This window comes from Chiloscyllium punctatum, chromosome 23 (assembly GCF_047496795.1).
Source record: "Chiloscyllium punctatum isolate Juve2018m chromosome 23, sChiPun1.3, whole genome shotgun sequence".
Taxonomy (NCBI): Eukaryota; Metazoa; Chordata; class Chondrichthyes; order Orectolobiformes; family Hemiscylliidae; genus Chiloscyllium; species Chiloscyllium punctatum.
This window is the reverse complement of record NC_092761.1, coordinates 70,472,695-70,489,263: the sequence shown is the minus strand read 5'-3', so window position 1 is coordinate 70,489,263 and position 16,569 is coordinate 70,472,695. Positions and strand designations below refer to the sequence as shown.

Below are 16,569 nucleotides of genomic sequence, written 5' to 3'. Positions count from 1 at the left end.
CATGACTAAATTGTTTGTTTAATTGATTCAGCGCCATTTTCTGTTTCTTATAAGAAAGATGTAGTCAACAATTTCAAAGTTTACTACTTGTACTACTTTGCTAAGAGTTGCATAGAAAACTACTTGGTGGACAGAGTAACAATGACTATTGATGCTTTTGGAACTGTAGCTCAGAGCAAGTCATTTGTTTCCAGAAATGAACGGTTGGTGGAGAAATAGAAAAAATCTGGAGTATTTATTTTGTAGCTTGCACAACTATTTCAACTCCTGTTTCGAAACCAGAAAGATTTTGAGGGTTTTTTTTTTCAAAAAAATCACGCCTTCATTGTATCCGAAGCAATCAAATTTATACAATGCTTGATTCTGAATATGTGTCATGTTTTTCAAATGATACCATGATTTTCCTTAAAAAAACATCAGTTTACCTTGTTGGCTATTCTTATTGATTTTATATCCTAGCTGAAGCACATCTAATTAAAAAAGTGTTTAAGACAAACAGACCATTTGGCCCTTGAAACTTGCTGTCATTCAGCATAATCGTGACTGATACGATTGTGTTTTCACCACCACTAATCTGTCTCCTCCCACAAACTATACCTTTTATTCCTTGTCTATAATCTAAATAATTCAACCTTGAATTACTAAATGACCCAGCCTCCATCTGTTTCTGAGCAATGGAATTCCATAGACTTGCTGACCATCTGAGAGAAAAGAAAATCCTCATCTCCATCTTTATTCTCTCTTTCTCTGTATCTCTGCACCTTCCTATCCTAAACTCTGTCCCCTAACCTTAGTCTTTCCTACAAGGAGATACATGCTGTTAGAATCTATCCTGTTAAGGCCCCTCGTGATCTTGCACGTTTCAATAAGATCACTTTTCATTCTTCTAATCTCCAAATGGTACAGGTCCAACCTGTTTTCTGGGAATAAGTCAAATCAACCTTCTCTGAAGTACTTTTAGTGGAATCTATTTTCAAGTAAGGAGACCAAAATTGTACGTACACCTCCAAATGTGGTTTGCCAAGTCCCTGTACAGCTGCAGTAAAACATCCTGATTTACATATTCCATTCCCTTTGTCAAAAATACCAGTATTCCAGTAGCTTTCTTGCTGTATATGCAAACTAGATTTTTAATGGTTCATGTACCAAGGCATGCAAATCATACTGTACCTTTACTTTCTGCCAACTAAATGGTATACTGTTTTTCTAATCTTCCTGACAAAGTGCACAAGTTCATATTTTTCCTCATTATACTCTGTAATTGCCTAAATAACCCATCTGTATCCCTTTGCGGATTCCTCGCCTCATCTGGCAATTCACTTTCGTACCTATCTGGCTCCAATAACAAATTAAATTACTGTATCCCCAAGTCCAATTTGATCATTGATTTAGATTGAAAATATTTGATACCCCAGTACTGATCCATAAGCAATAGGAGCAGGAATAGGCCATTCAGCATCTCAAGCTTGCGCTGCCACTCCAGCAGTAACAGTTTGGCAACTCAGTAAAGACCTATTTAATCTCAATTCTCTGCTTCCTATCAGCGAACCAATCCTTTATCCATATGTTACCATATACAAGTTGAGCTTTTGTTATGCAGTCCATGTGCAAATGCAACAAGACCCGTACAATATCCAGGATTAGGCTGACAATTGGCACCAAAAGATGCACCAGAAAATTGCCAGATAATGACCATCCCCAATAATGCAATCTAAACACCACCTCTTGAAATTCAATGTTGTGACCATCATTGAATCCCTCACTTTAAACATTCTGGCCAGAAAATCAACTGGACTCGCTCGCCCAGAGCTGCTGACCAATTAGATGTCTAGCAGTTTTCTATCATGGGACTTCCCTCCAAGTGAGAAGTGGAAATCTAACATTTAGCCAAGCATTAAAAGGGCAACTAAATCATTGGATGTGCAGTCCTAGTCAATTCTTTGAATGACTAACGTCTGTTCAACTACAGCCATTAGTCTTTCTGTGACTGTCAGGGACTGATAATTTACAGGCTGCAGGTTATAGACCGTAGTTCTTGGCAATAAACCGCCACTTCATTCTTTATTTGTTATAACTCTGTCAGGTGCAGGGCTTCTCTTATCATTTTTTAAAAAAGCACTCTCAACATCTTTTATTTGGCTCTTTTAGAGTCATAGAGATGTACAGCATGGAAACAGACGCTTAGGTCCAACCCATCCATGCCGACCAGATATCCCAACCCAACCTAGTCCCACCTGCCAGCATCCGGCCCATATCCCTCCAAACCCTTCCTATTCATATACCCATCCAAATGCCTCTTAAATGTTGTAATTATACCAGCCTCCACCACATCCTTTGGCAGCTCATTCAATACACGTACCATCCTTGTGTGAAAAAGTTGCCCCTTAGGTCTCTTTATATCTTTCCCCTCTCACCCTAAACCTATGCCCTCTAGTTCTGAACTCCGCCCACCCCAGGGAAAAGACTCTGTCTATTTATCCTATCCATGCCCCTCATAATTTTGTAAACCTCTATTAGGTCACTCCTCAGCCTCCAACGGTCCAGGAAAAACAGCCTCAGCCTGTTCAGCCTCTCCCTATAGCTCAAATCCTCCAACCCTGGTAGCATTCTTGTAAACCATTTCTGAACCCTTTCAAGTTCCACAACATCTTTCCGATAGGAAGGAGACCAGAATTGCACACAATATTCCAACGATGGCCTAAACAATGTCCTGTACAGCCGCAACATGACCTCTCAATTCCTGTACTCAATATTCAGACCAATAAAAGAAAGCATACCAAACACCTTCTTCACTATCCTATCTACCTGCGACTCCAGTTTCAAGGAGCTATGAACTTGCACTCCAAGGTCTCTTTGTTTAGCAACACTCCCTAGGAACTTACCATTAAGTGTATAAGTCCTGCTAAGATTTGCTTTCCCAAAATGCAGCACCTCGCATTTACCTGAATTAAACTCCGTCTGTCACTTCTCAGCCCATTGGCCCGTCTGGTCATGATCCTGTTGTAATCTGAGGTACCTTTCTTTGCTGTCCACTACACCTACAATTTTGGCATCATCTGCAAACTAACTAACTGTACCTCTTATGCTCACATCCAAATCATTTATGTAGAGGACCCAGCACCGATCCTTGTGGCACTCCACTGGCCACAGACCTCCAGTCTCAAAAACAACCCTCCACCACCACTCTCTGTCTTCTACCTTTGAGCCAGTTCTGTATTCAAATGGCTCATTCTCCTTGTATTCTGTGAGATCTAACCTTGCTAAACAGTCTCCCATGGGGAACTTTGTCGAACGTCTTACTGAAGTCCATATAGATCACATCGACTGCGCTGACCTCATCAATCTTCTGTTACTTCTTCAAAAAAACTCAATCAAGTTTGTGAGACATGATTTCCCATGCACAAAGCCATGTTGCCTATCCGTAATAAGTCCTTGCCTTTCCAAACACATGTGCATCCTGTCCCTCAGGATTCCCTCCAACAACTTGCCCACCACTGAGGTCAGGCTCACTGGTCTATAGTTCCCTGGCTTGTTTATTAATCTCCTGTGATTTAAGAATGCAAATGTTTTTTAACAATTAAGTTATTCTATTTTAAATTGATTTGCAATTTATAAGTTTAGATTGATAGACATCACTATGGTAATTCAATTATAATGCAATTGGGAAAACTATTATAAACAATAAAACTTAGCTTATGCACATGCAATTCACAATGCTCTAGAACGGAAGCTAAGCCACAAATAACAACATGACAACATTTGGATATGAAAAATATCTCCTTGCCCTTGATAATCAGATTGGCATGAGTACAACATTTGTTATTGCCTTACCCTTGTTGTATGTTGTGCCACATGAACTGTTGAAATATTGTTAACGATTGAGAAGTCCGTGTGGTATTTGATTTTTGGCAAAAGTAGATCAATTTTCTTGTTTCCTTAAGAGTCTGAAACAGCAATTTTTGTTGGCCTTGGTTAACCAAAGGTACTGATTTGTATTTAAAATTAACATTTTAGTTTATACAATTTAAATAGAATTCTAATTTCTATTATATTGCCAATCAGTTGAGTGATTATTGATAATTCACTAAGTTATCTCAAACATTAATTAAAAAAACAAGGTAAGTAAACTGAATGATGTACAGTTCTATATTTCGTATGAATCGTGATTTATAAAATATTTTGTTACTTCTATTTCAGGTCAGACAGTGCTACCGACAGGTTTGGGTAAGTGGTTGCTGTATCTTATAGAACGAAAAATGAAATTGGATCCTGAATGAATATGAAGTTCATTTCAGTGTGTAACATTGTAGGTTTGGTGGACTATACTTAAGATTGTGACCTTGTACTACTAAGACATGAGGTATATTGGTGATGGAAATCTATTAATCAAAATAAGAGAATCATGAAGTTCAGAGTGAATATTTGTGCAGTTGTAAGTATCTGTAATAATATCCAGTGTTTATCTGACAGGTTTCTGTTTATTTATTGGTTGCATTAGTAATGATAATTAAGTGCATCTTCTGAACTTATCCATTCAAGAAGAGAAAATTTCAGCAATAGAATGTTGCAGTTGAATAGTATAGTCTCTGTCACTTGACTGTCAATGCTGTATTAATTGAGCTAATCCCCACTTCCTGGTTGGAAGAGTGGTTGAGACAATCTCAAGTTTCTAATGGATACAATCCACACCAAAGTCTACAGTTTAATATACAATAATAATGTCAACCCAGGACTAATTATATTTATATTGTGGAAAATGGAAATACTTACGTCAGTGTTGTCGATGATGCATTCTTGAATTTGAGGTTTGTAGGCAGATAGAGCATTCATCAGTGTGCTTTAGTCTACATTATACCTGCACTGCAAGCACTCATACCATTAATTCTTCTTAGTAATGTTGTTATCTTGTTAAATTTAAAATTCTATGTTTGTAGAAGTGAAATCTGTTGAAATGCAGCAAGTCCCTTTTGTATTTACCAGCAGAGATAAGTCAACTTACAATGCTTTAAAATTTGTATTTACTTATCATAGAACATAATGTCAGAAACTGAATTTAAACATTGATTATTTATTATTTGCATTTATTTCATACACTTATACAGTAAATTTGTCAGAAAAATTAATATATTCTCTTCATTCAAATTAAAAGTATACTGGCTGCTAAAGTTAAATCAAAATGTTAATTCCAAAATTTATTATCGTCTGTGCCAATATGATTTTCTTAAATTTCATATATGCAAACTACCTGACTTACAAACAGTTGTACTTCACATTCTTGATGTGGTTTACTAATGTTATAGGTGATCTATTATGCCATTCAAAATAGTACATTCAGTGCATATTTTTGTTTGTCAGAGTCAGTCAAATTTTTCTTGAAAACTGAAAAAACCAATCATTTAGAATCAACAGATAGACACTTAAAGATACCAATGTAGTATCTGATCATTTTCCCAGGTGCACGATTACCGACTTCACCTTCACATTTTTTAAAAAGCAGATAATACAACCTAAGTAACTAATCATCTGTGAGGTCTTTGAATGTTTACAACACTTAGGCTTCATGGCCCTAAAAAGAAACAGATTAACATTGAATATCAGGATGTTACATTGTGTAGGAGAGAATGTTCCTTTCCTTATGAAAGGGTATATAATCTTACTCTGAGGAATTGCAGTAAAAAATTTGTTCGTAGTTCACAGAAAAAGTGTGCTGAGTCTTAGTGCTGTAATGGAATCAGAGCTTTCAGATTTAAAACTGAAAATCACATTTCAGCATGCTAATTTAAAAAAAATTGAAATTTGATTGACTCAAGTTTTTGCTTATTTAATGGCAATCCAAATTTTAAGTGGTATAGAACACAACTGTATTTCAGGAGAATGATACATGATGTATATTTTGTTCCAAAATAGCTCTGAACTGTTGAATGTTAAAAAGAAAAGTAGACCCAGAGGGTTGTTGTGGTTCTTATTCAGTTATTTGGTCCTGTAAAAAAACTCTGCTCCAAGTTATACCAGTATATATAAAACAATCAATCTGATATGACAAATGCAAAGTTCATTGGATTAAAAAATGCAAAAAAAGGTCATTCTTGTTTCTAATTGATCCTGCAATGTCAGGATTTACTTCAGATGAATCAGATGGAGAGATGGAATCCCAAAAAAATGAAAAACATTTGTGTTTAAACTTTAATTTTTACAGCTGTTTGGCAGTATTAATTAAAGTATTATATTTATATCATAGAGCGCTTTTGACTGGAAAGAGGGCTTTGATCGATAGAGGCTCTGTCATGGAGAATGTTGATGATGATTGACAGTTAACAGCGAAACTTTGCTCAAATTTTAAACTAGATATGTTAATTGTGGTCATGGCATTGCCCTGAGAAATGTACCAGCAAGTGACTCAATTATTGTGTTGAGGTGAAACAGATGCAGTGCCTGAACATGTTCTCTCCGCCTCCAGGGAATAGACTCCTCTGTATCAAGATAAATATAAGAACTCAGGAAGCCCAACTGGAAAGAAACATCATTTATTGTTAAACACCAAAATAAAGCCACTACCTGTGGCATGCGTAGACTCTTCCCAGCTTGGGAGAAACAGTTCTGTGAACCATCTGTGGGTCTGCTTTATAGATATTTCCAATCAGCTTGTTCAGCGATGTTATTACACACCTTCGGAGCAGGTGGGACTTGAACGTGGACCCCCGACTCAGAAGTAGGGATTCTACCACTGTGCCATAAGATCCCTACCCTGTACTGCACCCGATGATTTCATATGGTCTCCCATCCAAGTACTAACCAGGTCTTATTTTTTGAGACCAGACAAGATCAGACTACAAATGCCATAGGCAAGGTGCTGCTTTATTCTTGTATGAAATTGTTATCACAAATAACTTTACCATCACCAAATCACGTGACTTTATAAAATTTGTTTACCTATTAGCCACAGTGCAGACAATTAGAAGTTTACATGCAAAGCCCATTATGAGCATTGTGATCCATCAAAATTGGGGGGAGGGCGAGAGCAGAAAAGGATTAAATCAAAATGGAATTGCAGGGGGAAGACAGTCTACTGTTTATTTTCTTAATGTATTTTCTAATCAAACTGTTTAGATACATTGTTACACACCTCTGAATCAGACACCCATTAGCTCAGCACAATCAGTATATCACTACAGTCCCTGAGGGTCAGCTTTTTTTTATTGGAAGTGGTATCACAAAACCAAACAACTTTACTGCCACCAAGTCACCATGACTTTTGTTTTGCTTTTAACTGCTAACCACCACCAGTGCAGGGTCTTTTTTTTTGTGTACTAAAGTTCACTTTTTTTTTAAAATGGGAAATATTAGAGTATCGAAAGCCAGTAGGATTGACCACTGTGGGATTAAAACCATGACCTTTGCACTAACCATCATGCTGTAACCATCTTGGCTAATCAGATAGTGGACCATTACTGTGGTCCTCTTGTTTATTAGTCCAGTGAACCACTAAACAAGTGTCACCCACTGATTTATCTGTTTTTTTTAGACTAGGATTTGCTTTATTTATTTATTTTGGTGTTTTTCCTGTATCCTGAAGTGTGATCAGAAGCAACTTAGTAACTCTCCAACCACTGAGATGTTTTTTACTGCTTGTTCTTTCTTTTGATGACTACCGGTAATCACCCATGTAGCCCGTCAAATATTTACAAGCGAAGTTCATTGTGGGCAGTGGGAGAGAGGGAAGGGGCTAAATCAAAATGAAGTTGGAGGGGGAGATAAATTGTATTCTCCATGGTGCCCACTTTGCTCTAAAGACATCGAGAGCATTGATGGACACTGCGTGTTTCCTCTCTAAGTACACCTGGGCACAAATGAAATCATAGAAGAGGGACAGGCAGTCAGCAGATATGAACCCCTCCACAGCCCCTTGCCTGGATCTGTTTATAGCCAGCCTGGCCAGGCCCAGGAGCAGACCCACAAGGAGGCCCTCCGATCTGCTTGCACTCCTCTATATCGGGGGCCTAAAGATCAGTTACACTGGGCTGAATTGCAACCAAAAACAAAACAAAAGATTTTTCAGATAACTAAAAAGGGGCTGCAATTGCCTGGAACTATTAATAACATGGTTCATGGACTGCACTGAAAAATAAATAGTTGGGCTGGGAGTTTATGAATTGCCACAATCTGCAGTTATAAGGCACTGCTGCATGCAATACCCTCCAGCCCAGGTCCCCAATGAAAAATGGGAGGACTCTCACATAGAAAGCCGTCCACAAGGGATCTCTGCTGTCTATTGGTAAATAAGCACATTAAGGTGTGAGGAGTCTTTATTATTTTTTTAAACCGCTTCAAACATGTCCTTACACAACTCTAGAGCAGGTGGGACCTTGAACCCAGATCTCCTGACTCAGAGGTAGAGACACTAACACTGTGCCAAAAGAGCCCTCCAGGGTTCTTCTTTAGTTTCTTAATATTCAGAAGTGCTATTGTGCACAACTAAGTCACCTTTCCACCACCAAAATCACTGTTTTTTAAACCTATTAACCATCACCAGTAATAAGTCTGCTTTATCTTTTCCTTATCAACCTGTTCAAAGATGTCATTACACACCTCTTAAGAAGTTGGGACTTGAGTGTGAACCTCCTGGCTCAAAGGAAGGAATGCTCCCATTGTACCACAAAAGCCCCAAGGGATTTGCATTATCTTTTCTATCTAGAAAGGGTTTGCTTCATTTTTTTCTCTTTCTACCCAGAGGTCTTTTCATACATAAGTGAGCGACATTCCCACCACCAAAATCACCATAACTGTTTGTTTGTAAACTGTTAATTGCTACCAGCCAAAACACCCATGCAGCCAACTGAGTATTTACAAGCAAGGCAATGGGCAATGTAAGCTATCAAAGATGATGGGGGAGGGGTAAGGAGAGTGGGAAAGGACTAAATGAAAATAGAATTGGATGAAGAAATAAGCACTCTTTCCCCTGCAGTCTCCATCTCTTTCTAAAGGCATCAAGAGAATTAATGGTGTGTTTCGTCTTTTTTTTACTTTTGTTTTTTACCCAGAAGTGCCATTATCCACAATTGAGTTACCAACCAATCACCAAACTTCACTGTGACTTTTGTTTCTCTAATTTTTTTTTAAACCAATAACCGCCACCAATTTTTAAAAAAACTGAGAACTCATTAAATTAGAATTCAGCACTGGAATTGAACCGACGACTAATATTTCCAGGAGTACATGCTAACCATTTGAGCTAACAAATCATTACATGAGTTTTTTTTTGCCTGTTGCCATTGCTAATACCAAGGAAACTCATACTTTACAGGCTCCACAGGGATATTAATTAGTCATTCCTCATGGGCCTTATATGGATTATCACAACAAGTAACATGTAGAATGTGGAAGTGTGCCACTCTACAAAGCCAATTGACAATCTTACTGAGTACAAGACAAAAAGAAACTGTATCAAAATATGTTTTCTTTTCAGATGTTGTACTGTTTTCAGCTCCCTGCATCTACCAATGCTACCTCAAGTTAAAATCCATCTTGCGTTTACTGTTATGTAGGAGTTGTCAATACATAGAATACTTTCAGTTCTGATGATGGGCTTGAAAAGTTAACTCTATTTCTGTCTGTATAGATGCTGCCAGATTTGTTGAGTTTCTCCATCACTTTCTGTTTTTGTTACAGAATGCATGCTGTTTGAATACTGTTCTGGACCTTGTATATTATCACACAGTTTCTCAGTTTAAAAACAATTTATGTGTGCATGCCTTTATTCCTTAACCAGTAGATATTGAAAGAATCCTATTTAAAATAAGTTTCATCCTTCAGAATAATAGGCAGTTGTACAGTGATAGAATAAGCAGAGATAATCTAAACTCATTGTTAAACAGGAAAGATTTATTGCCATGCAAAGCCTACGCAATTTATATTGTATTACATTTTTAAAATATAAATTATCCTCTTAGCTACGTAGATTAAATTATTTAACTATATTGATCTATAAATCCACTGTCATGTTTTATGGAAAATTGTATTTTTTCAACACAAATCCAAATGAAGTCCTTGTATACAAAGCTATTAAACATCAAATCACATAGGCATGTTTTGATAAAATAGAAAGGTTTTCTGGGTGGTAAAAAAAGATCCGAGTAATGGCTGCCTAGACTCTTAACCCCAATAGCTATCCATCTATTCAGCTGTATCATGGAGACCAGTAATTACAATGCCTTAATTTACATCAAAAGTCTTGTCTTTCTCCACCCCATGGCCCATTTCCAGATAATGAAGAGATGCTAATACATGGTTAGAACAGGAAATAGTGTCTTTTTAAACATAGTTCTATTGATTTTCACTACTGTTGTCTTTTGGTAATGTGTTATTCTGTCAGGCCAACTCATTGTGAACTGATACCCTTCAGAGTTTAATGCTCATAGTATGTGATTTAGTAAGTTTCTACTTGCAACCTTAATGTTCTTTATTTTATCACAATTTTTCACAGCTGTTAAATGTGGAGAAAACATGTTATTTTGAAAGCTGAAAATGAATTCTCAAACTCAGTGGGTTAACAACTAATGCTGTGGTACATCTTTTGGGTTGTTCTGTGTTGACAGTTGGGCTGAAACATTTTCCTTTGGTTCTAACTTCATGCACTACAAATTATGTGGTATATCACGGCTTGATGTTCCTCCATGACATTTCTTTCTCTATTTTCACATAATAGACTTTTCAGTGGCTTGGAAAAGAATTTAGTGAATAGTATAAGCACCTAAATTATGCTTCTGATCCACTTCTTATAAAGACTTCATTTCTTACTCCCAGTTTCCACATCTATTATGATTATGCCACACTGCATACAGAGTTTATGCAAAATTCCCCTTTCACCTTTAGCACTATTCCTATGACTCCTCTTACCATTGTCACCTCTTTCCTCAAAAATAAAGCTTTTGACTTCTATGACCTTAGAAATTATGGGCCCATCTCCAACTTACCTCTTCAGAGTCCTTGAACCTACTGTAATGTCCCAAATTTATGTTACACTTTTCTATGATTTCTTGATGGAATCCTTGCATTCATATTTCTTTTCCTGCCACAGTTAGAAACTGTGACTATAATCATGATAAATTCTTCCTCCAAGTGTTCTCTTTAACATGGTTGACTATACTATTCTTCTTCAATGCTTCTATACTACTTTACAGCTGGGTGGGACTTCACTCAACTGTTTCACTCATTTCCACTCAAAGCCGAAGAGTTACCTGTAAATGCTTCTCTCCCACACTTCTAGTGTTAACTCTGGTCTCCTCCAAGAATGTAGCATTTACTCTGCCTCCAGCCCCATTTCTCAACCATGTCTTGCGAAAAAAAATTGTTTCCATGTGTACTCTGACAATATCAAGTTCTATTTTTCAACTCACTCCAAAACTTAAATTAACAAACAACCTGTTTGCAATACTTTACTGCATTAGCAGAATTTATTTCCAACTCAGTATTGAGAATACCAATATCTACCACTAAACTCAATTCTCCAGATCCCAACTCCATCTGTACAAGCAACTATATAAAATGTGCAACTATGGCATCATATTTAACCATGTGATGATCTTCCAAATACATATGCAACATTAAGGTTACTTATTTTCATATTTCTAACATTATCCAAAACTACTACTGCCTCGAATCGATTGCAGTTGCTATTGCATCTCCTCATTTCTTTTTGTCACTAAAATTGGCCATGCCATTGCAATTAGGTCTCCTAAGTTTTGCTCCCTTCAAATTGAGCTCATCAAAAAACACTGTTGCTCCAAATCCATGATTTATATTAGCTTCTCATTAAGCAATGCTTAATTTTAAGATTATTGTTTGTTTTTTAAGATCCATCCAAGGCCTCTCATCCTCCTGTCTGTGTGGCCTCCTGCAGCCCAGTTATCTTTTTGAATTATGTGTACTTCTCCATTTCTGGCTGTTGGCACATTCTGAATTTTAATATCTCCACCATTTGACAGCTGCACTATTGACTCCAAAGTTCTGCACTCTGATATTTCTTTCCAAATCACTCCATGTTGCCACTTTTTTTTGATCCGCTTAATAGCTTTTTATGGGGTTCGGTCTCAAATTTTGTTTGATAACATTTCTGTTTTAAAAGCATAATATATGTGCTATATATATATGGTAGTGATGGTATATAAACACTGAAGAAGGAAAACCATTCTGATTCAAATACATCAACTTTAGACATAGTGGCCCAAAATTATAGGAATCCTACCAACCACCAGAACATTGACTTGGTGGGATTCCTGTCATCAGTTTGCTCTTGTCCACACCCCAAGCTGAAGCCTGAAACCTTCGTGTGGCAACTTATAAATAAAGGAATAAATGTAGAACAGCTGGCATACTTGCCTTGGATGTAAAAGGCTCCTGAGTGACACTTCTCATTGTTGTTTGAAGCAGGTGGACTTGCTGTACAATGGCTACACTTACACATCACTGCCATAAACAAATGTTATTTGATCTAAGGCACATCTTTCAGACTACTTGATATTTCCATAGAGTTTAGTGGAACTGATATACACGTGACATCATTTTTTTAAGCTCATTCATTAATTATTAGGTTGAACTTTTCATCTTGGCCTGAACTGCAACACCAGGACCAGTGGTAATGAATTCGAAACATATTGAACTCTGCAGGGGCCTAATATTGAGCTGTGGTGTTAGCATTTCACCTCTGGGATCCTGATCAAACAGACAATGGAAGCGGGATGAGGTGCTTGGACTATAATAGGTAATCTGGACATAGATTTCTGAGACTGCGGGAATTACAGAAAGGAGTGGAAACCTGAAAAGGTTGCTTTTTGTATCTCCCACTCTTAGATGGAAGCCCTGCTGTGGAATATGAAGGATTGCAATGCAGTGATGTTTTCCAAGAACAGGAGGAAGAGGAAAACCTGCTTAACCATGCAGCAATGCAAATGGTTAATAAACTAAGCAACAGAAATGTGGTCTCTCTAACCTAGTGATAGGACACCAAGAAGGTTTAGGACCTCTGGAAAGTAGGAAAGTTAAGTGGCATAACAATTTCAAGTGTGATATTCAAAATAATTCTCAGAACAATATTTCCTACAATTGCACTTACTGATTTCTCTCCAGGCACTTCATGACCTCATCTGAACAGCAACTCTCGCACACCATCAGGCTATTGATCTTTTACACCCTTGCATTCATACTCTATAAATGTTGTCCTTCTCCTTCCCTGTTACCCACACGAGCTATTTTTAATGCTCGTAGCTCTGTCATTTCAGGAGAGAGAGCACACAACCTCAGACAGGATGAGGAAGTGGAGGTAGCGATTACTTCACAGTGACTGGTATAGCAGCGATCAATAGGGTGCATGACTGCCTGGCCATCTAAGATATCCAGTCCCAGCAGGCTGCTGATGTCAACAACAACCTGCTGATCTTCCTGCAGTAATGGTGCTTAAAAATATTAAGATAGCTGATCCACTAGCTTTAGATCCTATTCCACGTTCTAGGAGCTGGTTATCTGTGGCAATTTACTGCAACATGTGATGGAAGAAACCAAAAGGTGCTGGTGTTGCTCCTGGTGGTTGTGGCATTTTTTGGTGTTTCTCTTGCTGTGCTTCAAATGTGCAAGGTAGAATTGCATTAGCTGCTCCCATGCTGTGATGAAGAAAGTCAGTGATGTAGTGCATGACAGGTAAAATGATTTTCAAGAAGTTGGCAAGTACTTGTTGAGGACTGAAAGTGCCCTTTCAAGAGCAATGTTGTGAGCAGCAACTTCTCACCTGACTAGAGCTGCAGTCTCTTCAGTTTCACTGATCAAAAGCTTTACAGCCTGTCAGTTTTGCTGAAGAAGCCACCTTAGTGACCCTGATGAGTTGTTGACTGATCAGGAAACAGGACCACTTGCTGTCTGTAAAATGCAGAACCCTTAGTTAAAACATAATTTATTGAGTGGTTTTGATACTTAAATTACTTTCTTGCTTCTCTTGAACTATAGAACAATATGGAATGATGTTAGGTTCCTGATTCAATGTTATTATGAGGGGATTTAACTCTCTTTGAACATTGACAAGCCCACAAGCATGCAAACTCCTCTTGCCTGGGAAAATTTCTCCCAGTGAGTGTCTGAGACTCTAATTAGCAGGAATTCTGAAGGAACATGGAACCCCATGGTTTTTTTAAAAAAGGTATAATGAGGGCAGCAGAAGAAGCAATTCCTCTGACCTAGATTTTTTAGTGATACTAGAAAGTAATAGAAATCCAATACATCTTTCTTCCATCAAATAGTCCTTCTGCTATTTCCCACCATACAAAAATCATTCCCCAGAAATTTAGAATTACCAACTTGGGAACCAAAGTTCATCAGCAACCACAAGGTTAATATGATGGTATGAATTGGCATTCAGACAGCAGGGTTTTGTATGAGTTCAGGTTGATGGAAGATGGGAGTCATTAGAAATGGGTGTGATGCCTGAGGAATGGATCAGTTAATCAATTTTAAAAGGAAGTTTCAAAAAGGCCCAGAAGACTACAGGTGATTGAGTAAACTCTGAGAAAGCATTGTAGAAGCCAGAATAATTAATTACCTACATAAATATGGTAGATAGGAGAACTTACCTAACAACTTTGCTAGACATATTAAAATTTTAATGGCTGAGAAATTTGACTCACATCTGAAACAGTTATTCGTAGGTAATTGAATGATAGTTGTTCCTAGGACTGAATAGATGGAAAATCTTTGATTGTACACTGCTGGATTATAGGTCATTTTGTGCTGTAGATTTATGTACTTAAGGATTTGGGTCAAATTCACAAGGCCGATTCCATATGGTTTGAGAGATAGGGAGGAATTTAATATTGGCTAATTTGAAATTTATACCTTGAGATAAAAGGAAGTATGACAACTCACTGCACTACCTTGATGTAGTCCATTCAAACTGATGTATTTGTTTACTTGTATTCTGAATTACAGAGCATCCAACATTTATAATTAATTTCTTTCTGTTATCAAATAAGGCTTAATTCAAAGCTATGAAATAAATGGCTAGATTAGATCCATGTATTCATAATTTATCTACACTTTATTTTTAAAGCTTTAAAATGTTCCTGTTCCCAAGAGTGGAAGCTTAAGGACCAGTCATGCTCAATGTTTGATCTTAAACTTTCATTATAAATAAAAAGATCAGCAGTTAAAATTGGATAAAGCCTGGCTATTCACAAATAATCACAAATTATTCCTTGTTTCATATGTTATACTTCATGGCATTGAATTGAGATTGTGATAAGTCGTTAAACTTTCCAAATGGGTATGATTAGAGAATGGATATTTCTATCACACCTGCTAGCACTGGATTTAGCTAAAATTCTCTATCTGTTAGAGCATATAAATTAGCTGGAAAAAGCAGCAAACCCAAGGACTGGGAGAAATTTATATTTCAGCAGAGGAAGACCATGAGTTTAATCCAGAAGGGAAAATAGAAAATAAAATAAGCTTGTGGAAGACATAAAAACTGATTGCAAAAGCTTTTTTAGATATGTGAAGAGAAAAAGACTGGTGAAGATAGATGTAGGTCCCTTGCTGTTAAAATCAAGTGAATTCATAATGGACAGCAAAGTGATGGCAGACCAGTTGAACAAATACTTTGGATCTGTTTTCATTATGGAGGACACAAATAATCTCAGGAATCACGAGGGGACAGAGGGTCAAGCACGAAGGAGGAACTGAACAAAATCCTTATTATTCTGGAAATGGTATTGAGGAAATTGATGGGATTAAAACCTGATAAGCCCCTAGTGCTTGATGGTCTGCATCCCAGAGTACTTAATGAAGAGGCCCTGGAAATAGTGGATGCATTAGTGATGATTTTTCAGCATTTTGTAGACTCTGGAAGAGTTCCAATGGACCAGAGGCTAGCTAATGTAACTCCAAAAGGAGGAAGAGGACTTATACACTTAATGGTAAGGACCTAGGGAGTGTTGATGAACAGAGAGATCTTGGAGTGCAGGTTCATATTCCTTGAAAGTGGAATCGCAAGTAGATAGGATAGTGAAGAAGGCGTTTGGTATGCTTTCCTTTATTGGTCAGATTATTGAGTATAGGAGTTGGGAGGTCATGTTTCAGCTGTCCAGGACATTGGTTAGGCCACTGTTGGAATATTGCATGCAATTCTGATCTCCTTCCTATTAGAAAGATGTTGTGAAACTTGAAAGGGTTTAGAAAAGATTTACAAGGAGGTTGCCAGGGTTGGAGGATTTGAGCCATGGGGGGACGTTGAATAGGCTGGGGCTATTTTCCCTGGAGTGTCGGAGGCTGAGGGTTGACCTTATGGAGGTTTATAAAATCATGAGGGGCCTGGATAGGATAAATAGACAAGGTCCTTTCCTTGGGGTGGGGGATTTGAGAACTAGAGGGCATAGGTTTAGGGTGAGAGGGGAAAGACATAAAAGAGACCGAAGGGACAACTTTTTCACACAGATGGTGGAATGACCTGCCAGAGGAAGTGGTGGAGGCTGGTACAATTGCAACATTTAAAAGGCATCTGGATGAGTATATGAATAGGAAGGGTTTGGAGGG

At 37.6% G+C, this 16,569-nt stretch overlaps 1 protein-coding gene across 8 annotated transcripts in view; it reads left to right on the top strand.

Moving 5' to 3' along the window:
- gramd1ba (GRAM domain containing 1Ba) overlaps positions 1-16,569 on the top strand; it is a 607,589-nt gene that overhangs the window by 301,684 nt on the left and 289,336 nt on the right. For 7 of the 8 annotated variants that reach the window (XM_072593155.1, XM_072593154.1, XM_072593150.1 and 4 more), the window contains one exon: positions 4,198-4,224. The exons of the other annotated variant lie outside the window; for it this stretch is intronic. In XM_072593155.1, coding sequence (XP_072449256.1) covers positions 4,198-4,224 — 27 coding nt within the window. The remainder of the gene's footprint in view (positions 1-4,197; positions 4,225-16,569) is intronic. 8 annotated transcript variants of the gene reach the window in all.